The sequence below is a fragment of the Zophobas morio genome, unplaced genomic scaffold, assembly GCF_036711695.1.
Source record: "Zophobas morio isolate AGI-343-1 ecotype UQ-CSIRO unplaced genomic scaffold, CSIRO_AGI_Zmor_V1 ptg000012l, whole genome shotgun sequence".
Taxonomy (NCBI): Eukaryota; Metazoa; Arthropoda; class Insecta; order Coleoptera; family Tenebrionidae; genus Zophobas; species Zophobas morio.
In genome coordinates, this window is record NW_026972117.1 from 17,462,520 (window position 1) to 17,490,284 (window position 27,765).

Genomic DNA, 27,765 nt, shown 5'->3' on the forward strand with positions numbered 1-27,765 from the left:
TGCGAGCTTTATCATAAACATAATCATTTTTTCGTTGTGTTTGAGTTGACTGGGTCACGAAGCTCGTTGAATGTTGTTTACGTATATCGAAAACAAATACACATAACGTATTCTCCGTAGCCGCATTTGCATAATACAGAAGTGTTCATTATCCAAACATATTTCTGCGTTAACTTTGTTGACGATACATCCGATCCGAACAACTCCGTACATAAATTTCACTTTTCCTTCATGCACCCTAGCAAAATTTCCGCTTCAGCTGCCGCCTCCCACGTCCATTCTACCTTATCTTCATTTTTCCACAAACCACCTGGACGATTTCACCTGCTGAACCTCCTGCGTCCAAAATCCAGTCGACATAAATTTCAATAAATCGGTCATGCGATACTCCAAAAGCTGTATTAAATCCGCGTAAAATCGCGTTAGGACAGCTATATTCGTTTCGACTGAAAATATGTCGAAAAGCCCCACGCTAACAAGTAAACGAAGCGATAACGATGTACCAAAGCCAGAGACCAACATCGAATCAAAAACACACCGCATGTAGGACGTACGTGGAAAGTAGATTAGAGGGTTTCAGGTTTCGTTTCCTGAGTTCGGAGAGAGTTCGCTTTTTGGGAAAGACACCCCGTCGCTTCGGACGGATAGGGAATGAGAGAATAATCTATGCGAAAACGACGGGGGAAGTTAATAAAGTACAGTGCTGGACTACAAAAGCTTATTTCTAGTTCGTTTAAGGCTGTCTCATTTTCGTTTATCTTGGGAACGGAAAATGGCAATTGACTGGTAATGAGAAATTTTAGAAATCGGGGTTATCGGGGGAATCGAAAACCGTTTTAAAGGTTTTAAATACAAAAGAGTCGAGCTGAAATTGCAATTAATTTAACAAAAGGAATTGTTGGACGACGACGTGTTGTGTTTACCTTGCTTGCTTTTTTAAGCTTGATTAACCCTTTGTCTGGAAAGTTCTGGTTGGGCTGAGTTGACAAAACTACTGTGAAGAGATCGAGAAGTTGATTGGCTGCGTGAACGAAAGGAAATGCTGAGTCCTGGAAGTAATTATTGTGTTGTCATAACACTAATTAGTAAAACGATTTTATTTACTGTAAAATAACACCTGTTTAGAGTATAGTGTTACAACAACTGTAAAGAAACCAGACGAAAACATCTATTGAAATTAAATCACTCAACTCGAAATCATTCTACAGACACTATGGAACATAATCTTGAATTGTTATAAAATCATGAAACGAAATAAGAACAGCAGAATCGAAACAGGCAGATTTTGTATGTTCACATCCACGTGTTCCCGAATTAGTTCATAAGTCTGCAGAGTACATACGCAAAATATGTTACACGTTATATTTAGTGTGTTGAGATTACGTTATTTGAAAAGTTTGCCAGTTTTGAACACGGCTGCTGCACCATCAGATATTAAAATAACCCTTTCTCGACATCCATACTTCACATTTAAATAACAGCATTCTTGTGTGTAGAAACGAATACGTTCCACTACTACCTAGTTAGAAATGAACGGTGTTCGGATGAAAAGACGTAAGCACAATTCTTTATGATGTCCAAAATAAAAAAAATTAACTCGAAGAACTCCGTAGTGTTAAACCAACAGAAAAGAAGAAAACCCTAAGCTCAACATTAATACAAAAACACCAAGGAAAACCAAATTCCAACAAAATTTTCAAAGTATCATTTGACTTTGATTTAACGTTGAGGCGGTATCAAACAAATTAGAGAAAAAAGAAATGAACTAAATGAAGGAATTATAATAGGGGTGATAAATGACTCCCAAGAAACAAGTTAAATGAGTAATCAAAAGAGGAAGGATTCAACAGCCAAAAAAAAAGGGAATAATAGAAAGAAAAGTCATAATGGGAAAGAAAACATGGAGAAATGAAAGAAAGAGTGATATCATATTTTAATAGGAGAAGAGGGGGAATTCAATGCTAGAATTGGAGAAAGTAGCAAAAGACTAATAAACGATGAAGAAAGAGAAAGAAAAAGAAAAACAAAATATAAGAAAGGAAAATACCAGGTTCGTAGAAGAAATAGATGGGATTTTCGTAATGGGAATAAAGATTTCATCATCATCTTTATGAAGAATGGACGGACGTAGGTGGGACCAAGTGGAGCAACAGTGATTGATAATAAAATTATAAATGAGAAAAGACGGCAAGACATAACAACGTTCCGAATGGGAGATATGACAGATTCAGATCATTTGGAAATAAACATAAAAATGCAAGGAAGAAGAAAGCAGAAGGAAGGTGAAAAGATTTCTGTGTCAAAGAGCTTTGGAATGAAGCAGGAATAATAAAATATCAGAACAGGCTAAAGAGGAAGCATTTTGTGGCAACAGGAGACATAAACGAGATAGTGGAAGAACGCAGTCTAAGAGTAAATGAAGCACTAAAAACTCACAACTATTACAGAAGAGAAAGAAGAAATAACTAGTTTGACAGGGATACAAAGTGAAAGAAAAAGCGGTAAAATAGGAAGAAAAAATGAGTGAGAGAACAGAGTGAGAGAACAAAGTGAGAAACTGTAGAAGAGAGGTGGAAAAGAATGTGAGAAAAGAAATGTGGACAGAAGGAGATAAGTACGTTAAGTTAAGTATACGAGACGAGGATTACGATAGACAAGAAAGGTAATAAATAAAGCCAACCAAATTAGATCTTTTAACATTGGTGTAACGACCAAACTCTATCAAAAATGCACCTCTCTTGATACCATAGATTTAAGATCACACTTTTGTCAAACAGTGTACACTAAAGTAGGATACACTGAGTCGTGAATTAAAAGTTACAAAACCAGAGAAGAATAACCAAATTAGAAATAAATTACATATAGCAATTTAATAAATGACACATATTATATTATATCACATATTACGTATTAAACTAAAAAATAACGGTACCAAAGCATGAGTCAATAGTGCCTTCGACGCTCGCTCCAAAAGATTTTTTATTAGAATAAATCATTTTGGGCGCATTAAATGTAGCTTGATAGACAGGAGTATTATAGTTACATAGACAGTTAATTTTAACTGATTAAGTGATTACCAATATATCGTTCAAGACTTCTAACTAGTAACTACTCACACGGAAGAAATAGGAGTACCTACCAGCAATTTCAAGTATTAAAATCTGAGTGTCCTGTTCTGGTTTTGTTTGTTGTACTTAAAATAATGGTTCGAGTTTTATTTTAAAGAACAGGTATTGGAAATGCATTTACAAAATTTTCACCGTATAATGTTGAACGACAGGATGAAAAAAATAATAAATTTGAAAATCATCAGCATCCGTATGAAGTTGACAATATTTGTGATATTTCGAAAAATCAACCGTGTAGATAGAAAATAAAACAGGACTGAGTACAGATCCTTAAAGTACACCACTTTTTATTGTTAAGGATTTAGAAATAGAATCATAGCAGAAAACAACTTGAGATTTATTAATTACAAATATAGTTTTCAAACCGGAATAAGCAAGTTTCAGACCACAAACAAGACTTGTAGTTCACAAAGGAAAAAAACAGCTATAATTACTGTTGGTGCCATAAAGCTAGAACTACAAATCATTTTAGGCATCATAGGATAATATTTGCCATAAGTCCTGATAGTGGGCCTTAAACATTTCAACTGTATCTTTCTCATGCAAATAAATCTTATCCATCATATGTAGAGAAGACTATTTTGTAGTACATTCTTCCTCGCCCGCTCGATATAAAACAAATTATATCTTCTACATTTGGTCTGTGGTACCCTGAGTTTAAACTGAGATAATAGCAGCGGGCAATCAATGCCATAATCAAATATCTGAAACACAAATTTTAACATAAAGGATCGACGTCTACTTGATAGTGTCGGTAGATCAACTTAACGCAAAAACCCAGAGATATCCCCTAGCAGGATATACTCCATCAGGAAGAAACAGATGACAACACAGGCAATCTAACCGAGATCTTACAAACGTTTTATTTAAAGTGGTTAAGATATCAAAATTAGTAAAATGCTTGGCCTGGCGTAATATGAACCAGAGACTTGTATAAACAGACTCAATATAGTGTACAAACTAGAATCAAACACAACACCAAGATCTTTAAACGTATCAGCTCTTGCAATTCTGGCACCATCTATTAAATAACCAAATATAATAACGTCATTTTTTCTAGAGAAAGAAAGCAAGTAACCCTTTTTTTTTATTCAGATAATATAAACTATTTTCCAGACACCATTGCTGTATTTTGTCCATGTTACATTCTAACTTGCGACAGTCATCTAAACAATCAATTTATTGAAATTTCTTGAGACCATCTGCGTAAATTAAATAGTCAACATTTAATCTAAATGTTAAATCATTACAAAAAGCAGAGGGCCCAACGTCGAACCCTGCGGAACCCCCGAGAATTGTTCAAATGGTTCTGATTTATACACAATATTGTACATAGAGTGATCTATCACTGAGTTTCGACGCAAAAAGTCTACCTAAATTACTGGATAAACCAAAAGAATCTAGTTTTTTAATAAGCTGATTATGGTCCAGACTATCAAATGCCTTAGAGAGATCCATATACAAGACCTCAACCTGCTTTTGATTATCATGAGATTCACAAAGGTACTGAGTAATGGACACTAAATTCGTAACAATTGATCTCTTCCATATAAAGCCATGCTCGTTCAGCGAAACCTGATTCGAAATGTAATTGTAAATTCGACTATGTATGAAGTATTCAAGAATTTTAGAAAAGTTGCAAATAATCGCGATTGGTCTATAATTCTTGACATCCGGCTTGTTTCCCTTCTTAAACACTCGGCATACACGAGATACTTTCCACTGCTCTGGAAAACGCAATATTTTAATATATGATTAAAGATTATTTTCAACGGATATGATAAAACGGACTTACAATCGCTGATATAGAAGGAAGGAATTAAATCTAAATCAGGTTTGAGTTTAGACATTGATTTCAATACTTCTTCCTCGCGTATTTGATCTCTAGTATACCGGGTGTCTGTAAAATGGCAGATTAAGTCTGCAGTACGTTATGTACGAGGGTTTCGGAAGTTCCAAAAAAATAATAAAAAATTCTTTATGATAAAAATTACGAAAAAAACGTAATTTTATAAAAGTACAATTTGCAACACTGGACGCACCCAATGCGTGAAATAGTAACGATGGTGACTAAAATCGACCTTTTATTTTTTTTTTTTAGGACAATAACCATAACAACCAATAGTCATTAATTGTTGTGCATTATTATTAATAAAACAAGCTGTTATTTTTCATTAATAAATAAACCAAAACCAACAAGAAAAATCCTTTAAAGCATAACCAACTAAACAATAGATGTTCAAAATTCCTGCCTTTTGCATATAACTAAGCTCGTAACGTTTCCAAATTTTGATTATTTTTTGTAAAAGTTAGTCATCAGTACTTGCTAAGATAAAACTGATTTTGGCAATGACATGCCCTCTAAGAAAAGAGAGGGTGGGTGGGCGGGGCTAGTACTTGCTAAGATAAAACTAATTTTGGTACTGACATACCTTCTACGATAAAACTGATTCTGGCAAATGATATACCCTCCAAAAAAATAAAGGGTAGAGGTAAAATCAGTCTTATCTTGGCAAGTATTGGCCCTGCCCACCCACCCATCATTTTCTTCGAAGGTATGCCATTTGGCAGTATCAGTTTTATCTTAGCAAGCTCTAACATCACCCACCCACCCTTTATTTTCTTAGAGGGTTAGTACCTGCTAAGATGAGACTGATTTTGGCAAATGACAAACCGCCTAAGAAAAGATAGGGTGGGTGGACGGGGCTAGTACCTGCTAAGGTAAGGCTGATTTTGGCAAATGGCATACTCTCTACAAAAGAGAGGGTGGGTAGGGCTAGTACCTGTTAAGATAACACTGATTTTACCGAATGAGATCCCCGTAAGAAAATAGAGGGCGGGTGGGCGGGGTTAGTGCCTGCTAAGATAAAACTGATTTTGGCAAATGATATATCCCCTAAGAAAAAAAAGGGTGGGTGGGCGGGGCTAGTGCCTACTAAAATAAGACCGATTTTGGCAAATGATGTACACTCTTAGAAAAGGGCTGGTGGGTCGGATTAGTAATACTTGGTACGACTGATTTTGGCCAATGACATAAGAAAATAGAAGCCGGGCGGCTGGGATTGGTACCTGCCAGTTGATTGTTAAGAGCGTAGCAGAGAGTTAATCCGCCATTTTCCAGATACACGGTATAATTCATTAGTATTAAGACAACAATTATCTGAACTAACAATTACATTACATAGATCAGAAATTAGCTGTACATTATAACTCATGACAGTAGGAAGAGACATAGTGTTATTCAAAGTATTCAGGTCTGCCCAAAAATGTTCAGGATTAATCTTAAGATCTTGGTTTATATTACTCACATAAGTTTTATATGCTGTTTGTTTTATTTACTTTTAAGCATAGATCGTAATTTTTTTAAATCTTGACACTCCACAGATGAACCAGACCGTTTAATTTTAACCAAGCTTTATATTTTTCTTTAATAAGCATTATGATGTTCTTATTAAACTATCCAGGGTATGAGCCAAGAAATAAACGTTTTTTAAGTACATGTTCATCAAATATTACATAAATTTTTGTATAAAAACTAGTAATAGAAGTATCTACATCATAAAAACTGTAAGACCACTCTATACTAGATAATTCACTATATAAAGCTCGAAAATTAGTTTTCCTGAAATTATAATCAAACAAATTAGACACAGGAAAAATACTCCCTCGCTTACATAAATTTACAATTACTTCAAGAGCAGGGTAATAATTATTATCTTCACAAAGAAGAAGATCATTATCTGTACACAGTGCCTAGTGTACAGAATAAGATCTAAGGTTCTACCTGTGGAATTAGTCACTGAATTAAATTGAGATAGGCAACAAAAAGCTAATGAAAAATTCATAAGAGGTGAAGATAGATGAACTCGGTCACCCAGAATAAGAAAGAAAATCAGAGCCATACAGGAAGCTCAAAATATTTAGAAAAAAAATGCATGCATATATTGCATGTTTTTCAATCTTAATATATATTTACGGATTAGTTGCATATTTAAACATATTTTTGTAAAATTTTAATTCAACAAATACCAACACATTTCGGTAGAATAGTTACATGAAAAAAACAGTAATTAAGACATCCTAATTCGAATTAGAGACGTTCCGTATATTGAACAGGACGCATCCTGCTTAAAATTATCTTAATTCTCCCTTACTTAATTCTTCAGGTAGCATCCTTCTAGCAATTACTCATTTTGTCATTTACCCGTTTCATTCTTAATTTTATCAGTCCTTATATTGGTATATACTGGCAAGTGAACTTTGAGTCCAAAATTTCAAAAGTTTCTGCAAGTGTCCACCGCTGGAAAGAAAAGTATCCTGAACTAGTGTTAGATAAAAATTCTCAATCTGTTTTTTGCAGAGTGTGCTGTAAAAAGGTAAGTAAGATATCCAAATTTGTATCATTGCTATATTTTTGAATTGGCACATTTATTTTTATTAATTCCAATTTCAAACAATTGCTTTATTGTATTGATATCATATTGCTTTCAACTAAACGCGAGAAGTAAAGCGTCCACAAAATTAATCAATTTTATTGTTCAGATTGCCTGTGAAAAGAAGTTTTCGATAACTCAGCATATTGAGACAAACCTTCACAAAAATAAGCTGAAGAATTCTACTAATATGAAGTCACAAAGGCTGCTCTCAGAATTTTTCTCCAACAGCCAGAAAATGACAGATCAACAAGAATATCGTTTCGAAATGTGTGAAGCATTCCTCAGTGCCGATATTCCTTTATCAAAACTCAATAACCCCAAGCTACGATCATTTTTTAAAAAGCGCACCATGAAGTCAGTTCTCGATGAGAGTACCTTACGAAACAACTACGTGGACAAAGTGTTTCAAAAAACAAAGCAGGCTATTCGTCAATTGGACCACGTTAACCAAAAACGTACTAAGCAACAAAATTGCAATTTGAGTAATGCTAGAGTAAACATTCATTAAAAACTAAAAATTTGTATTAATGTCGGAATAAAGTTTTTGCCTTAAGAATACATCACTTTATGCATGTAGTCTATTTTGTTAATGGCATCAAAAACACCCAGTCCTTTACAATTTTAAAGAAGCATTTTGGCGCTTGGTTCTTTTTTGAGAAAACCATGATATTAAATTTATTATTCCGTAAAAACGCACTAAGTAATTTTTTGAAAAATATTATATATATTTATATTAATTTAACGACCTGCTATAAAAAGGGACATATGCCATGAAACAAAAACAAAAATGATTAAGTTAAATTTGTTTTCCCTAATTCAAAATGGATATCATCTGAAAAACCCTCCACATAAAATTCACAGTTTATTCCCCGTAAGTTTTTGTAAAAGTTTTGCATCCTCGGGAATAAAAGGACATAATGTTTTTAGATCTGCCAACTTTTTACGCGATATTGCTTTTCCATTGGGCCATAATGTAGACAATGTTCCAAAATTTTTAGAAGTCTTTTCCTTTTATGCATCAAAACTTCATTGTAGATCTCATTTTTCTGATTATTTTTCATAAAAATAGAAAGCGGTTCATCTTTAATAAGTTTAATCACTCTTGTTTTCAAGCATCTCATTTTTTGTCCATGTATGCCTTCTATTTGTGACACTTGACTCTAAATCGGCTTCACTACAAAAATGTTCTTTCTGCGTAAACTAAACAATAAGTGGATATTTCTTTTTACGATTTAACATAATATTGGCGTAATCTTATGGCGTATATACTTAATGACTCCAAAATCTTTGTCATTTGGTAAAAAACTATGTTTCAAATAAATCATTTGTTAAGTAGAATGTTGCTATAATATTGATTTTAGCATGAATACAGTTTTTATATTACTATTTTGACGCCCACAAGAGTCAGACCACAGAGTTAGTTCTGTTATATCCTTTTTGGTAAAGTTTTCAGTAGGTATTAAGCTTTTAAGACAAGATCCCACTTTTTGTGCGCCACGACCTATTTTCTTTTTTTCCAAATAAAATAGTGTCCTTTCCTTGTTTTACTGGAGTAAATACTCTCGTTATAAAGCCAAAATTGACGTTTATAAAACACTAAGTTTGTAGGATAGTCACAAGGAAACAAAGCATTGCACAACTAATTAAAAAAAGTGCTGTGTCGCTTGGTACCTTTTTGATTAAAACATAACCTCAGATTTATTAATGGCGCATAGTTCTACCTCAAAATTTGGTATAAAAATAATTAAGACAAATAAAGTATTTTTACAAATTAGTTTTTGACACTAAATTCTGACTGTTACGATGTTTAACTTATTTTTTGCGATTTGGCGCTTAGTACGTTTTTGGTTAACATCGTTCAATTATAGGCCATAAGCTAATTTATTTTCATGTCGATGAAATAACCGATTTATGTGGACGTTATGTCGCAAGTTTGTTGATTGGAACTTTGACCAGTGAAAAATGTAACACTTCATATTTGATTAGCACAAAAGCTTTGGAAAAGACAAATAATAATACCATTACAAGGTTTATTCATGAAGGTTTAACGAACTTTTTTCTTTCGGAATGAGTTTCAGTCGAAAAAATCATATTAATGTCATCAGGTGCTGTGACTTGCATGTGCAAAGCTTCATCCAATCTAAAAACATTTTTTTCCTCGCTTAATCCATAGCTTTTGGTTTCAATAGAGTCGCTGAGAAAATTAGAAATTTATTTCCAGTAGTGAATATTTAAATTAAGTATTTGCATATGCATATTTTGCATATTTAGCTGCATATTTTGGCAAAAAATGTCATGTAATGGATACAATTTGAGCCTTAGTGATAACGTTCCTGTTTTGTTCTGCTTTAATGTTCTACGTTTGGCCTTGACATGTCACGTCGTATTGTTGATGACAAAATATATTATTGTTACTACGAATAAAAAGACACATAAAAAGAAATTAACTTAACTTCTTATGGAGCAAATAAAACAGGAACATGAAAGAAATCCTAAGAATGTAAACGTAAAACTAAATTCGTTGAAATAAAATCAAAATAAATATCGGGAACAATATCAAACGTAGTTAATCCTAGGACTACTTATTATCATTTATCACGACTATACTTATTAGTTCTACCTGTATTTGTAAACCACTTTGTAGGTTTAAAATTAATATCCTCATAACGTCTCACACAACTTGTGTTGGGTGTGTTGGACAAAACAATAAATATTTTGCGAGAACATTTCGGGTTTTGTTGTGTATGAAGCGATGTTCTAATAAGAGACACTGAGAACGTTGCAGCTATAAATCCTGAAATCATTATTAGGGGTACATCTCTGAAATTATTCATTCCGTTCAAAGTTTTTGCATGCCACCTCCGAACTATTCCATCTTCATGTCACCACATCTCCGATTCCGATGCACGATAAAGTGTAAATCTGGCAAATGAACAGCATTCAAGCTTGCATCGAGTTTATCCAGCCGTCTGAAATTAGTTGTTTATGATGTTGCCAAACACACAACCCTGATGAGGGTTCGTGGAGGTCGCCGTACAGAAATATCGCTTAATATCATGGAAGAACGTCACCGCCAACTGGGGGAGCAATTTTAACGAATTTCACTTGCGGGGATGGAATTAGGGGTGTGACGTGACTTGATCGTTGATTTGTTTACTGTGCTCAGAATTATTGTTTCGAGTTGGATGGCATGTGTGTTTCTGCTGCGGTTTCTGCTAAATGGATGTATACACACTGACAGCAAAATTAATTCGGATGTGGAGAGCAAGAGTTGGGAAAGGGGCGGTGCAACGGTGGCGGCGCTATTAAGCGCATACCGCTGATTAGGTGCAGAATTTAGCACTTTGGAAATTGTTTGCCTATCGATAAAGTTGGCGGCTAGACTACAAATTAGATGCCGGTAAATTACAAGCACCCAAATTTACGGCGCCACCGCCGAGTTTGTGCCAGTTACAAAGTTTCCAAAATTATTTTAAGAAGCTTCACAAACGCTGGAGACGCGACCGAGCCACCCCTAAATTATATATTACTTACATTTAAAAGAAAAATCGGTCTTTTGAGAAGCTCACTTGACACGGAATAACCCATATCTCCATTCACGTTTCAAGTCCTGTCCAATTTTCGAAGCGTAAAGACTTCAACAATATGCTTGTTTGCGTTTTCCTGCAGTGGCGCGAAGCGAAAAGGTACAAAACGAAACTATTCTCCAATCTGAACGGAAATCGCAAGAGAGATTGTTTTCAGGAAATTCTTTCACGCTGATGTGACTAATTTATAAAGTTTTTCGAAATTCTGAAAAGTCACGTCTTCTATTACACTTTTATCTTGTGTACCGTTTGGAGAATCACCTGAAATAAATCTTACCATGTATCTGCCTGAAATTTTCGCACAATAAAGCTCCCGAGAGAGTTCTTGAAATTGATGCGACAAAATCATGAAATTTTCAAGAGGAAGGAATAAGGTGTCATACGTCTCCCTCAAGGAACTTGAAAAGTGTAAAAATTAGATTTACAACAGTTCAGAAGAAATTGATTTTGTGAATAGAAGCCACGTGCAATGGTTTAGTCAAAACTTATATTAGTTATATAAATTCACAACGAAGTTATATATGTATTTTGAAAGAACAAATAAAATCAGAGCTGTTTCTTTAAATTAACCATTTCGACACATTTCCACACTTCCACGTGGTGCAGAAAAAATCGCCATAGGCATTTTCAACCAATTAAAAATGGAAATAACGTTCCGTAATTAAACCCATCAATTAATTAAATACCCGCTTAACCTTATCATCACGATTACCATATATACGGCCGCAGCTAAAAAATTCCATTTCATTCCTCTTAATAATTCACGCTCTAAATATTTCATCTGTGAAGTTATTTGTCAAATCCTCATGTATCCTGAAGCAACTGGAATGATTATGAAAATGGCCTAACCACTCCCCGTACTTAATTTTCAGCAGCTGGTAAACGAACGACTTTTCAGTATCGTTGTGTAAGTAAATATAATCCTGAGTTATTTGTGCTCAAGTGTTTGCGAGATACAGTTTCAAGTAGAGTACTCTAAAAGAATTTATACTCGCCCTAGATTCACTTTTAATTAAAGTGAGACGATGCTGAAACTGGTTAATTAAGACGAGTGAACATTATATTTTTGTTTTTGGCACAATATGTCCGAATTAAACATTAAACTTAATGAAAGCTGCTTAAAGTTTTCGAAGAAATTCTGCAATTATCGAAATTTTCAGCTGAAAGCGCTACTGTAGCCGATTTCTTTGAACTTGCTCGTTTGTTGTGTGTCATTTTATAGAGAAATGAAATTTAATTTAAATTCTCTTATTTTGAATTTGCAGAAAATCATACAATAAAGAATGTAGTAAAGTAGCTCAAACTCGATTTAATTGAAATCCAGAAATTCAGAACTGCTGACATAAATACGGCTTATTTCAAGGCGAAGGCACAGAAAATTAACAATAAAGCAACTTCTCGGTGAATCGATTTTGTCAAGACTTAAACCTATTTGTCTTCAGTGTAAATAGTATAATTTGTAAGTTTCAGCTTTATAATTCAAGAGAAAATATTGCTTAAGAATCAATAAGGTACTAATTATTAATTAAAAATTTTTAGGTAGGTACGTTTCACTCTCAATGTTTCAACTAACGTAAAGCTTTCTATCTTGGGATTGCTGCGAAGTTTCGAGCTAATTTCATTAATTAAGTTGTAGGGGTTGTTTTGCAAAAACTTAAATACACGTATCTGTTAAATTAGTCTCTAACAAAAAACTAGGGTATAACAATGACGAACCGGCGGAGCCAAAATTATTCAACAAACCTCTTTCGAAATGTTTCAACATAAAACCACAACTAAGCTGCTAAAGACTCACTAATTTTGTTCACATCCTGTCGATTTATTTATCAGTTGTTTTAAGCTCTCAAAAGGGTCCATCAAATTTTAGTTCTCAAGAAAGCTAAATGATATTTGAGTTCTGTGCTTACGAAGTACTTAATTAGTTTGACATATGATATGTATTATATTTATAACATTTGATAGCACGAAGGAATGGCGGATTTTAGTACTTGACTAGAATTTCACTTATGACACGGATGCCTAATTTTGGTATGTGAACATAAAGGGATTGTTATTAAAATTAACTGTCACACACATAAGTAACAGCGGTTGTTGGGGTGATAAGTATGTAATAACACAAGAGATGTGAATACAATATGTTATTAAACCAAGAGTCGAGGGCTAAGTAAATACCAGAGCTGTTTACAACATTGCCTGTTGTCGACCTATTTACTTTCATTAATTTAAAGAAAGAGGAAGACACTATATTTGTATCATAATAAAATTTTACAACCAACCTAAAAGTTACACAGCAGAAGCGCCATAAATTATAGATATTTGACGGTCATCAAACAACGAACGTGGTCGTATTTGTCCCTGTAATGAATTTAACTGAGATGTCTGTCTTACGACTTGAAATCTGATGGTATTGTGAAACAAAAAAATAACCCAGTTTGATTCCGATCGCTTCTACGAATTTTATATGTGGTAGTAAAAAACGACAGTGACATTTCTTGGTCAAACGATTTTATTCCTCGACAGCTATTGATCGGATTTTAGTACTTTAATCGTAGCATACATCAACGTATTTTCCAAGGAAGGTTTGTTTATGTCCTAAGAGTCTGATACCATCAATACTTAAAATTCGACAATGTGCGTTTCCCTTATAACTGTATGGTAGTCTCCAATATAAATAAAGTGTTTTCGAAATTTGTTTGTGTGGTATTGTGCAGAATTGTTGGTAATTTCAGTAATCATAATACCATCCGGAGAATAAAGATCTTAACGTTTCCGAACCTGCGTTTACTGTTATAGCGAATTTGCTCCTAGTGATGTCTAGGGACAGATATAACCAAGTTTATAAAGTTTTCGGGTCAGGAAAATGAAAACAATTATAGCCGATGTGTCTCCAGCTTATTTTGCAGAGAAAGCTAAGTTTGCGAAGCTAATTTCCTGTTTAAGAAGAAAATTTGTGAGTTACCAGTCCAAGAAATGAAAGCTCTTAATGATAAAATCAAATCAAATTTAATTTTTTGTAAAACACTAATCCATACTTTTATCTATCGCTGCCGCTTATTCTGATCGATCAGCTTCTGTACGTGCTTAATAGTCGAATTCTTTCGATATGTGAACATAAAAACCCGAAGTTAAGTATGCACTGATAACCTACAGTATGATCAACAGGTACTGTTTCAGTTGGTATGACCAATTTTGCTTGAAATGGGTAGGACTGTCACTTCACCATACTTCCTCTTGTCAAAATTAATATGGTTGTGAGTGACATTTAATTTCAGTCAAAAATGTTTGTGGATTATTAAAATATCATAACTTAACTTTCTTCGTCACTTCAAAGTAACATAGCAGTGCACGGTTAATTTCAACTGTTTTTGTTATACTTCGAAAGAATTCGACTATTAAGCACGCACAGAACCAACATTAGCAGCAGCAAATCAAAATCTTAAAATGTAATATCTACGTTATTAATAGACTCACAACTTACTCTATATATGTTTTTTTTAAAACAGAAATTTTTCATCACGTAATTTTAAAATTATTATTTATTACAATTACAAAGTTTCCACCACTGTTTTCGGCTTACAAAGATACGTTACGTGGAAAACATTGTCGATTTCCTTTGTTGAAAATCAGGTACAGCAAAAGCAGCTTCTTCAACACAAGCTTCTCACATTTCCTATAAAAAAAATCGAAATGTTTCTTGAATGCCGTATAGAGTTCTGTAAACTGAAAACAGTGGTGAAAACTGCGTCGCGAAGTTTCCATATATATTAGAGATATTAATTTTTAAAGATACGTGTTGAAAAATTTCACCAAAATGCTAAAAAAAGAATACGATGAACTATAAATATCTCTTAGGTTGATAGCGAAAGGTGTGGAAAAGTTATGCTTAAAATTTCTACCTAATAGCTGCTACGATAAAACTGAAAATTAAATACCCTCTAAGAAAAGAGAGGGTGGGTGGGCGATCCTAGTACCTCCTAAGGCCAATTTTTCAACTAATAGGATGTCTTTTCCTTTTTCTAAATTTTTGTTGTAATTTTTGTGTACTCTTCAATTTAATGAAAAATCAAAGATTTTTCCAGTCAGAGTAACCAGATGTGTATATTTCGTATGTTTTGCAAAACATTTTCTAGAAAAAACCAAGATTTGCTATCTACTTTTGGAAAAACTGAACCAAAATCGAATGTATAATGTCACCTTGTTAATTTTTCCTTAAATTTTAAAGAGTTACTAACAAAAAATGGTAATATTTAACTTGTTTACATTTGGTCTGGCGCGGAATGCAACCAAATCGGGTGAACAGTCAAACAATTGCTCCAAAATTATATTTTACCGTTGGAAAATGGTCCGATCAACATTAAACAATTCCAACGCGTGTAGTACACTAATATCAAAAATATAAATGTTGTCAGTCATGATATAAAAAAAATATATGACCCTTGAGTCAATCAAACCGAATACACAACACGTCACTGGTCACTAGTATAAAACGTGAAGCTGCAATTTGGATTTTTTTGGAAAAATCTGGATACCTAAGGTAAAAAATGAAGGCGGATTGATAAACCACAAGTTAACTGGTTCCGAAATTACGAATACTACTACATAAGTATACGGTCGTTTTTCCAAGTCACTAACGACCTTATTTTAAATGTTACATTCTTCCGCATGTCAAAACAGAATTCAATTACCATTTTACACTAAATAAAATAAGTCACTGAAATGGCGAAAGGAGATAAATAGGGCTAACTTTAGTTTTATTCTAGTCTTATGATCAAGGAGTAGCCCCGCCCACCCACCCATTCTTTATTCCAGTGACTACTATTAATATTGTTCAATCTTATCTTACCAAGCACCTATTAGCCCCCCCCTCCCACCCTTTATTTTCCTATAGCGTATGCCATTTGTTATTTAAAGTCTTATCTTAGCAAGTAATTACTAGCTCCTCCCTCCATATTTTCTTAAAAGGTATGTCATTTGCCATATCAAGTCTTATATTAGCAAGTACTAGCCCCGCCCATCCTCCTTTATTTTCTTGGAGAGTATGTTATTTGCCATATCAAGGCTAGTAGCTGCTAAGATAAAACTGATTTTAGCAGCTACCACCACCACCCGACCACTATTTTCATATAGGGATCTCATTTGCCAAAATCAGTCGTATCCTAGCAGGATACCCCGCCCACCTACCCTCTCTTTTCTTAGAAGGTATGTCATTAGCCAAAATCAGTCTTATCTTGGCAGCTAATAACCCCGCCCACCCTCCCTCTGTTTTCTTAGGGGGTATGGCATTTGCCAAAATCAGTCTTATCTTGGCAGCTACTAGCTCACCCACCCACCCTCTCTTTTCTTAGAGAGTATGCCATTTGCCAAAATCGGGTTTATCTTAGCAAGTACTGATGACTAACTTTTACAAAAAATTATCAAAGTTTGGAAACATTACGAGCTTGTACGATTTTGAGTATCTTCTGTAGAGTTTAGTTGGTAATGCTTTAATGGATTTTTCTTTTGTTGGTTTTGTTTTTGTTTATAATTTATAAATGTCGTATTAAATGTTTTTTTGGTTTATTTATTAATGAAAAATAACAGCTTGTTTTATTAATAATAATGCAATTATTGACCACTGGTTGTTATGGTTATTATTCTAAAAAAAAATAAAAGGTGGATTTCAGTCACCATCGTTATTAAGAAATCAGGAAGGAAGCAGGAGGGACTCACGCATTAGGTGCGTGCAGTGTTGCCAATTTTACTTTTATAAAATTTCGTTGTTTTCATAATCTAGATCATAAAGATTTTTTTATTATTTTTTTTGGGACCCCCGAAACCCCTGTAGATAACGTACTGAAGAGTTAATCCACCATTTTCCAGACACTTTATATATTGAAAATCCTACTAGCCAAAGGTAGGGACTCCTCTTAAAAGAAAACAAAATTTGATTGATTTTGTCTTCCCAAAACACAGGACAGGACGGTCCGAATATTATTTTGGGGGAGTAGCTGTTATTATATTATTTTTATAATTAATTTTTTGTTAAATATAGACGGATGTGACATTATCGTATTTTTATACTTTCGAGAAAATGTGGTGAACCATTCTGGACTTGAGGACAGACGACAGACAGGCAGACAGACAGACAGACAGACAGAAGGACAGACAGACAGACAGAAAAACGGAACCGGGGACCTATTAAAACACTTCCTTAGCCACAGAAAGAAAAACATAACGAAATGAAATTCACAGTGGAGGTTGTATGAAGGACCATTAGGGAATTAATTCGCGACTGCTAACCGAATATAATTCAGAGAAAAAAAAATTAGTCTAGGCTTATTTATACAGAATTTCCTTCTGTCCCGGAGCACAGTCTGACAAACCCAACTTCTTCGAAAAATCATAAAATTAGCGAAATTTTCTTTATTTTATTGTAACCACTATTAGTTAAAAAGAGTCTAAAGTAAAAAAATTCAACGTCTTTGAAAAAAAATGTCGACAACCTCATCTACACAGGCACCAGGTGCGTCTTATATCTTGTGAAGTGTATCAGCCAGTGTGATAAAAATCAAGGCAGATTCATAAATCACACGTATAAGAATATCTTCTTTTATAAAATTTAAATAATATTTCCTACGTAAAATTTTGAGGTGACATAAGACAATTTTTGTTTTGCGTTTTACTATCTACACGATATTCTTGTCACACATTAAAATTTTACAACAATCTGTCTTTCTCTACCTAATAAAAGTTGTAATAGACGGCAGACAGACGGAAATGGGATACCTATTTTTTCGTACTCTAGGGGCCATGCAACCTGGAGAAAACAGAAAGAAGCTTCCAGTATATTCCCTATGGCTGAATATTTGACAGTGTAAACAAATTATTGTTAATATTTTAAATTACTACTAAAGTTTCATTGAAAGATATCTATTACAAACAATCTAGTTGTTTATTCCAATAACACTGTAAATAACTTGACGGTAGACTGTACTTATATCGATTTTTACTTCCCGAGCGTAAGCATAGGAAGTATTGTAATCGAGTCCGTCGGCCGACTTTCTACTTTTACGTTTTCTCGATCTTTCATGACCCCTAGAAGACGAAGAAATAGGTCTCCCATTTACGTCTGTCTGTCCGTCTGTCCGTCTGTCCGTTTGTCCGTCTGTCCGTCTGTCTGTCTGTCCGTCTGTCCGTCCGTCTGTCCGTCCGTCTGTCCGTCTGCCGTCCCGGATTTTTATTAGACAGATAATCTCCGAAAGTACTCGACCGATTGTTGTGAAATTTTGTACTTATATTAAGAATATCATGTAGATGGTAAAACGCTAACCAAAATTTGTCTAATCATCCCCACCACTAATGCGATGACGTCACTTCAAAATTGTACATAGTAAATGGGTTTTCAATTGTATAAAATAACATAGTCCTACACATGTAGTTTACAACTCTGAATCGACTTTTCACCCGAAACGTCCAGATTTTTGGAAAAAAAATCAAAATTATAAAACAATATTTTGAAATTTAATTTTTAATCTGCTAACCAGAATGCTTTGAAATGTTGCAGATGTTTTAATTATAGCCTTAAGGGCATCATAAATCTTTAGTCAAAAAATATTTGCTTATCCCCTCCAAAAACTTGATGACGTCAGCTCAAAAGTTTGTGGAATAAATCATATCTAAAATGTACAAAATATGATGAGTCTGTACTTGTGATCTATCACTCCATTCATATTTTTTGGATTTGCATATACAGGGTGACTCAAAAAAATTAATGAATGCGTAAATATATTTTATTGATTTAATCAGGAACTACAAAACCGAATGCTCTGAAATCTTGCAGATGTTTTAAGGCTATAAAGAGCATCATAAACTTTAGTCAAAAAATATTTGCTTATCCCCTCCAAAAACTTGATGACGTCAGCTCAAAAGTTTGTGGAATAAATCATATCTAAAATGTACAAAATATGATCAGTCTGTACTTGTGATCTATCACTCCATTCATATTTTTTGGATTTGCATATACAGGGTGACTCAAAAAAATTAATGAATGCGTAAATATATTTTATTGATTTAATCAGGAACTACAAAACCGAATGCTCTGAAATCTTGCAGAAGTTTTAAGGTCATAAAGAGCATAATAAATATTTAGTCAAAATATATTTGCTTATCCCCTCCAAAAACTTGATGACGTCAGCTCGAAAATTTGCCGAATAAATCATATCTAAAATGTACAAAATATAATCAGTCTGTACTTGTGATCTATCACTCCATTCATATTTTTTGGATTTGCATATACAGGGTGATTCAAGAAAATAAATGAAAGCGTAAATTTATTTTAATGATTTACTCAGGAACTACAAAACCGAATGCTTCGAAATCTTGAAGATATTTTAAAATTATCATAAGCATGGTAAATTTTTGATCAAAACGTATTTGGTCGTCCCCCCTAAAAAATTTATGATGTCACAACAAAATTTTGCTGAATAAATCCTATCTAAAATGTACAAAATATGGTGAGTCTCTTCTTGTGATTTATCATTCCATTCAAATTTTTTCGATTTGCATATACAGGGTGACTCAAAAAAATTAATGAATGCGTAAATTTGTTTTATTGATTTAATCAGGAACTACAAAACCGAATGCTTTGAAATCTTGCAGATGTTGTAAGGTTATAAAGAGCATAATAAATTTTTAGTCAAAATATATTTGGTTATCTTCTACAAAAAACTGATGACGTCAGCTCAAAAGTTTGCCGAATAAATCGTATCTAAAATGTACAAAATATGATGAGTCTGTACTTGTGATTTATCATTCCATTCATATTTTTGGATTTGCATATGCAGGGTGACTCAAAAAAATTAATGAAGGCGTGAATTTATTTTATCGATTTAATCAGGAATTACAAAACCGAATGCTTTGAAATCTTGGGAATATTTTAAAGTTATTATAAGCATGGTAAACTTTTGTTCAAAATGTATTTGTTCATCCCTCCTAAAAAATTGATGACGTCACCCTTAAATTTTGCTGAATAAATCCTATCCAAAATGCAAAAAATATGATGAGTTTGTACTTGTGATTTATCATTCCATTCATATTTTTTAGATTTTCTTAAGAGGTGGTTCAAAAAAATTAATGAAGTCAATTTATTTTATTGATTAAATTAAAGGTAACACTTATTATTAGTATTACACCCCAACCAACCCAATTTGGTAGACACAAAATTTGTTAAAGGAAAAACTCGGTTGAAACATAAGAGTAGCACGCTTATTTACATCGACTTTAACATTACAGACCTGCATTTGTTTTATGCGGTCACTTGGTTCCGCGAATGCGAAATAGACATGTTTATAATCAACCAATTGTGAATTTCACCGTCAAGAATTAAAATAAAACGCAATGTTTTATATAATAAGCGGAAGTCGAAGCAATAAAACCGATGGTCGTTTTGTTTACAGTTTCTCTGTTTGGCTCTCACGTATGCATTTACGCTTGTCATCTTAAATTAAGAATGTTTATACATAAACGATTTTCAGTTGCCCCTCATATTACTAGACAGCGGATTTCTGTCGGGCTACGTCACGATAATAGGGGGGGACGTGCTGGATTCCATAAATATAATTAACGATTTATTAATCAAACGGCTAAGTAAATGAGAACGGGAATTAACAGCAGAGTGCAACGAAACAACGTTATTCTAATCTCAAATAAACGAAGTGCAGTCCGCAACGGCAATGAATTCGCATCCCGTGCGAGCCGTACCGAGTTTGGCCTTGCCTAGCCCGACAGAAATCCGCTCTCTAGATATTACACACCGGCGCCGTATACGTGAGTCAATTGTTTCGTTATTTTATTGATTATAAGAAATCAATATTCAAAACGACCCAATTCATTTTCCCGAAAATTTGGGAACACAATAATTTTATTCTTAGTATTACACTACATCTATCCCAACTGATATACGTGTCCTTGCAAAAATGTTGATGACGTCATCACAATTTTTTTTTTAATTCCCACTACAAAAATGTAATGAGAAAAAAAAACATAATAGGCATGCAGTCGTCAAGTTTCCGACAGCGAGGGAAGTACTGTCTAAACTCTTTAGACCAATTTTTTAAAAAGTAATGGATATGATCGTCAATTATATTCAACTTTAAACCAAAAATTATTTATCAATAAAGCAGTTGTTGAGTTTGTGTACATTTTCACTAAGTAATAAATTCTATTTAAAAAAATTCTTTCATTTTTAATAATGGTAAAATATTACCTGGAAAGATTTAAGATATTTTCGGCAGTTAAAAGCTATCATTTTTTCCAAGATACTGACTGAAGCCGCTTTAAGTGGTACATAAATAAAATAGAATGTTTGTAAGCGAAAAGACTAGCAACAGCAGCGGTCGAATACCTTTTAACTTTTCTTTTCCATGTCTTTTCACAATTCGCTGATAACGTGTGCTTTACAAAAGCAACCTTTCTGACAAAACACAAATTTATGGTATTATCAAAAATCATCCATGCAAATTGTCAGCGCGTATTTATAACTTTATGAACAACCGTAAAAATTACGCTTTTTGAAAAATATGTTTATTTCATTACTTACAATTTTTATTGAACAAATGGATGTTGCGTGCCGTCGATAAACATAATGATGGTAAAATGATTTAATCCGAGCGATTTTCCAGTCGAAAGCATCGCTGAGTGAAAACATCGTAACATAAATCGGTATGAGAGATCGCATCATACTCTCGATAAACCAAATAAATTTATCTGAAAGCACGTTATTCCACCATCAAACAGGTGCGTTACACTTCTGTTTTAACTACCGATGGAAGAAAATGAAAGCTGATCCTACACATTATAGGAGCTTCACCATTTATTTTACCAACTTTATTACTACATCAACACCGTTAAGAGGATTGTAAATTTCAGCATTTCCATGCATCTCCTATCACCAATTTAGACAAATCTTTATTGGATTTCGATATTGCGCAGAGTAATTAAGACAAGGTTCAAAGCTGGAAACTACCCCCACAATCTCCATTCGCCGCCACAAACACACCTTCGGCATTACAATAAATTCCGCAAGACTTGAGGAATTGAGTTAAAACAAGAATCCAGCTCAACCCCAAAGGTTACAAAGTTTCAAAATTCATAATTAAAAGCTCTCAGCAAAGTTATCCCGATTCCGGGGTAAATTAATAAAAGGAAAAATAACATCAAAGTGGAGCACCTAAAGAATTGCGAATTTTTCCATTATTTCGAGCCCCTCATCGTGCAATTAAACCCAATTAAGGCGGCAATTCGTGCGGAAAGTAAAGTTTTAGCCGAATTGTATCCAGTGACACTGGTGCAAACTTTAGTCATTCTCCCAGTGGTGCAATTACGGATTTTGGCAAAAATGGATTATTTATTGACATAACTGAAAGAGCAACGAAATTAATCCCGTTATTTTTCTTGTTCTTTCCTCATAAATACATAAAAGATAATGTCATAAATCTTGCACAGAATGTCTATGACAGAGTTTTACTCGTTGAAAATTCAATACCCCTACGCCACTGCAGTCTCGGGTGGACGGTGAACTATCCCGGATCTGATATCTACAACATCCGCGTTTCTATAAATTCCCAAATTCAATTTAGACCGTTATTTACAATTCAGAAGCGGCACCGAAAAGGTAAGCAACTCCAATTTAATTCCTATGAAGTTCTCGACTTACTCCATTTAGCACAATGATGGACTCACCTTAAAGCAGACGAACAGGGAGAACGGCATGGTCAGAACGACGATCACCCAGGACAGGACCGTCAGGATTTTCCCGCACATTTTCGTATCCTCCTCCACTAGCTCAGCTGAAAGCGAAAAAAATAATGAGCGGATGAACGGTAACAAAATGGGATTGTTCACTTGTAAGCTCGTGAAATGCTTCAATTATTGCCGGTTTGATTTATTTCGGTTTCGGTGAGCTGAAAATGCACGAAACACAATATCTGCTGCCAATAAATCACCACACTTGAGCACATAAGCTCGAAATGTATTTGTTACTGTTTACGTTTTGCGAAAGTCGAATGATCTATAAAGTCAAAGTTTAAGGAGGTTATTGGGTGATTTAGTGACTGTTGTATTTTATCGTGTAAGTGGCAATGAGATTGGTAGAGAAGTAAGAACTAAATTAATTTTACAATTTCTACAAAACAAGAAAAATATTTTTAATTTCAACACACTGCACTTCTATTATATTAAACCAATTATTTTTAATGGTGACAGAAATTCAACCAGATAAAATGTTTCTAAAGATATTTGGAAACAAAGTTAAATTCTTATTTAACCGTTTATCAATAAGTACTTAATCTTTCTAACGAAATATATATAACTACGGTTCTGGAAACCAACCCCGAAAAAACAGGTTACTCGGTTACTTTTAGGGGTATTAAGCTCAACAGAGACAGTTCAAGTTTGACCAGGAACTAACGACACTCATAAAGTCATTAACTCTGTTTCCAAATATCTTTAGAAATACTTTACTCGTAACTGTTGTTTTATTAGTGTTCACATCTTCAATATTTGTTCAATGTGATTTTATTTTATCAGACGCTTTAATTCTCTCTTGTTAATAATAAATAATTGGCAAACGATGTGTTAAAATAAACTTACAATATGTACCAATATGGTGATTTTTTAATGTGCTTTCCAATCACGAATATGTATGTATACATTTGTGAAAAAAATTAAAACTTTTGATGAAACGTGTTTCGAATGGAAGTGGGTGCTTTTAAATACAAAAAAGACTAAATCAACAAATATAGAATTGCTATATAAAAGTTGTTTCAATCTAGATATTACTTTTTTTACACTTTTACAAACACGAACCGAGTAGAAAAATATCGTTACATACAAGTTAAATAATTTGTTCTGTTTCTTGACAGAACTCGTAACTTAACATTGCTTTTAATTTAAAAAAATTATAAAATTATAATGAATTTGGCACATAATTCACCTTGTTCTTAAAAATGCGCATTAATCACATAGATACCCACAATTAAACTAATTCAGAATTACATATCAATAAAAAAGATATTTTTTCAAATTTGTTTAAAATGAGAAACAACACAAAATTCTCACTCTCACACTTAATACTTTACTTATTGTTAAATAGGAACTGAATTATGATATGACAAGTGGTAGAATCTAAGATTTAAATCAAAGTCAAAAGTGACCCCGCCCACCCACCCTACTCCGTTTTGATGACACATTTTATTGGCTCTGAAACGTAGGTTGGATTTTATATTGACAAATATCAGAATATAGTACAATTTTTTTTTGTAACATTTTAATTTTTGTTCGTAAAACGACTTTACCGTCACTGTTTGTAAGGAAACATTTGAAAATCATACAAAGTAGACACACTGTGCTACAATAATAAACGCCGCTCTTCTTCTCCGGTCCAATAATATGATTTGTTAAGATGGAGCTTGTGCGAGTGGGAGGAGCATCAGAGACATTTCTTTTTATAGATAATTCTCACTTCTGTTATGTTTATTTAACACCAGCTTAATATTTTCTGCATATTTTGTTAACAATTTTTATCTATTTCCTCACCAGTGGTTTAAGAGTGGTCTGAGATTAAAATAAGATTATAGAGCTGTTATTAATTAACAATATTAAAACAGTCACTTGAATCAAGAGTGGGGCGGGTGGGCGGGGATATTTCTTGCTTGTAGGACTATGTAGAAGAAAGGTAAACTTAGCTCCGCCTACCTTCCTTCTCTATTTCACTGGCTTAATATTTTATTTACTATAACATAGAAATTGAAAACTGGTATGACAAATGGTAGAATATAAGATTTAAAAAAAAAGTCAAAAGTAACCCCGCCCACCCACCCCTACTCCGTTTTGTTGACTAATTTTAGTGGCTCTGAGACGTAAGTTGGATTTTATATTGACCAATAACAGAATCTAGTAGTTTTTTTTTATAAAATTTTAATTTTTATTCCTAAACCGACTTTACCGTCAGTGTTTACATAGAAACAATTAAAAATCATATAAAGTTGACACACTGTGGTACAATAATAAACGCCGCCCTTCTTCTCTGCTCCAATGAAGTATCATGGAGCTTGTGCGAGTGGGAGGAGCATGAGAGACGTTTCTATTTATACATAATTCTCACTTCTATTATGTTTATTTAACAATAGCTTAATATTTTCTAGATATTTTGTTAACAATTTTCATCTATTTCCTCACCAGCGGTGTAACAGATTTGTCTGAGATTTCAATAAGATAATATAGTTGTCTTTAATTAATAATATTAAGAGTAAGTCAGTAGAATCAAGAGTGGGGTGGGTGGGCGGGGCTATTTCTTGCCTATAATACTATGTAGAAAAAGATAAACTTAGCTCCGCCCACCTTCCTTCTCCATTTCACTGACTTAATATTTTATTTACTGTAAAATAGTAACTGAATTCTGGTACAACAAGTGATAGAATCTAAGATTTAAATCAAAGTCAAAAGTGACTCCGCCCACCCACCCCTACTCCGTTTTGATGACACATTTTATTAGCTCTGAAACGTAAGTTGAATTTTATATTGACAAATAACAGAATCTAGTATTCTTTTTTACAAAATTTAAAGTTTTATTTGAAAAACGACTTTACCGTCAGTGTCTACATAGAAACATTTAAAAATGATACAAAGTATACACATTGTGGTACAATAATAAACGCCGCCCTTCTTCGGTCCAAGGAAATGATTTATTAAAATGGACCTTGTGCGATGAGAGAAGCATCAGAGACATTTCTATATAATTCTCACTTCTGTTATGTTTATTTACCACCAGCTTAATATTTTCTAGATACTTTCTTCACAATTTTTGTTTATTTCCTCACCAGCGGTTTAACAGATTTGTCTGAGACTCCAATAAGATAATATAGTTGTCATTAATTAACAATATTAAAAGTACTGATTAGAATCGAGAGTGGGGCGGGTGGTCGGGGCTATTTTTTGTTTATAAGACTATGGAAAAAAGGTAAACTTAGCTCCGTCCACCTTCCATCTCCATTTCACTGACTGACTTTATTTACTGTAAAAGAGGAACTGAATTCTGGTATCACAAGTGGTAGAATCTAGGATTTAAATCATAATCAAAAGTGACCCCGCCCACCCACCCCTACTCCGTTTTGAAGACTCATTTTATTTTCTCTGAAACATAAGTTGGATTTTATATTGACAAATAACAGAATCTAGAACTTTTTTTATAAAATTTTAATTTTTATTTGAAAAACGACTTTACCGTCAGTGTTTACATAGAAATATTTAAAAATCATAGAAAGTAGACACACTACGGTACAATGATAATCGCCGCCCGTTTTTTCGCTCGAATGAAATGATTTATTAAGATGGAGCTTGTGCGAGTGGGAGGACCATCAGAGACTTTTCTTTTTATATATAATTCTCACTTCTGTTATGTTTATTTCACTTCAGCTTAATATTTTCTGGATACTTTGTTTACAATTTTCATCTATTTCCTCACCAGCCGTTTAACAGATTTGTCTGAGATTCCAATAAGATAATATAGTTGTCATTAATTAACAATATTAAGAACAGTCACTACAATCAAGAGTGGGGCGGGTGGGCGGGGCTATTTCTTGCTTATAAGACTATGTAGAAAAAAGCTAATCTTAGCTCCGCCTACTTTCCTTCTCCATTTCACTGACTTAATATTTTATTTACTGTAAAATAGGAACTGAATTCTGGTATGACAAGTGGTAGAATCTAAGATTTAAATCAAAGTCAACCCACCCCTACTCCGTTTTGATGACATATTTTATTCACTCTGAAACGTAAGTTGGATTTTATATCGACAAATAACAGAATCAACTACATTTTTTTTTTACAAAATTTCATCATATTTTATATACTGTAAAATGAGAACTGAATTCTGGTATGACAAGTGATAAAATCTAAGGTTTAAATCAAAGTCAAAAACATAACAGAACAAATTATTAATTCTAATCAAAATTGAACAATTGTTATCACTACTATTTGACGAACAACAAAAAAAAATAATTATGCAATAAATAAACCTGTAACCTAATTTTTATGGTGCCATACCATTTTAAACTGATGAATATATTGTGAAGCATGCGGTATAGGTATTCAAGCATAAGATGAATTAATCGAATAAACACGCGCCATATACTACGTATACGAGAAGGGTGGTAAAAAACTATTACAGTATAGGTCTTTTTACACGCAACCCACTACGCTATATTTGTTAGTGAATAGGAAGTAGTTACTTTGATCTCAGAGCTATTTTTCCCAGCTACTCGGTCTAAAGACAAAACTCGATCAAATCACACTTTTTTTCTAATATCCATAGTCGTAAACTGAAAACGTAGGACATTAATATTCAAAATTAGACTGTTTTGCTATTCAATTTCAGTACTTTAAATAGACACGGTTTTTTTTTCTATCTACAGAAAGGCGAAGTCTGAACATCTATTTTTCCTGATATTTTTCTTACTAAATCTACTTATTTTTTAGAGAAAATGTGAGCGCAAGTTCCAGATCTCACTACCTGTTTTAACACAGCTTTAAAAACACTGTCTTACCGGAACAGCAAGTATTTAATTCGGTTATTCGGTA

The 27,765-nt window shown here is 33.5% G+C and overlaps 1 protein-coding gene across 7 annotated transcripts in view; it reads right to left on the reverse strand.

The window, feature by feature from the left end:
• LOC135127922 (uncharacterized protein) overlaps positions 1-27,765 on the reverse strand; it is a 187,137-nt gene that overhangs the window by 63,810 nt on the left and 95,562 nt on the right. For all 7 annotated transcript variants that reach the window (XM_064054620.1, XM_064054621.1, XM_064054619.1 and 4 more), the window contains one exon: positions 22,870-22,976. In XM_064054620.1, coding sequence (XP_063910690.1) covers positions 22,870-22,976 — 107 coding nt within the window. The remainder of the gene's footprint in view (positions 1-22,869; positions 22,977-27,765) is intronic.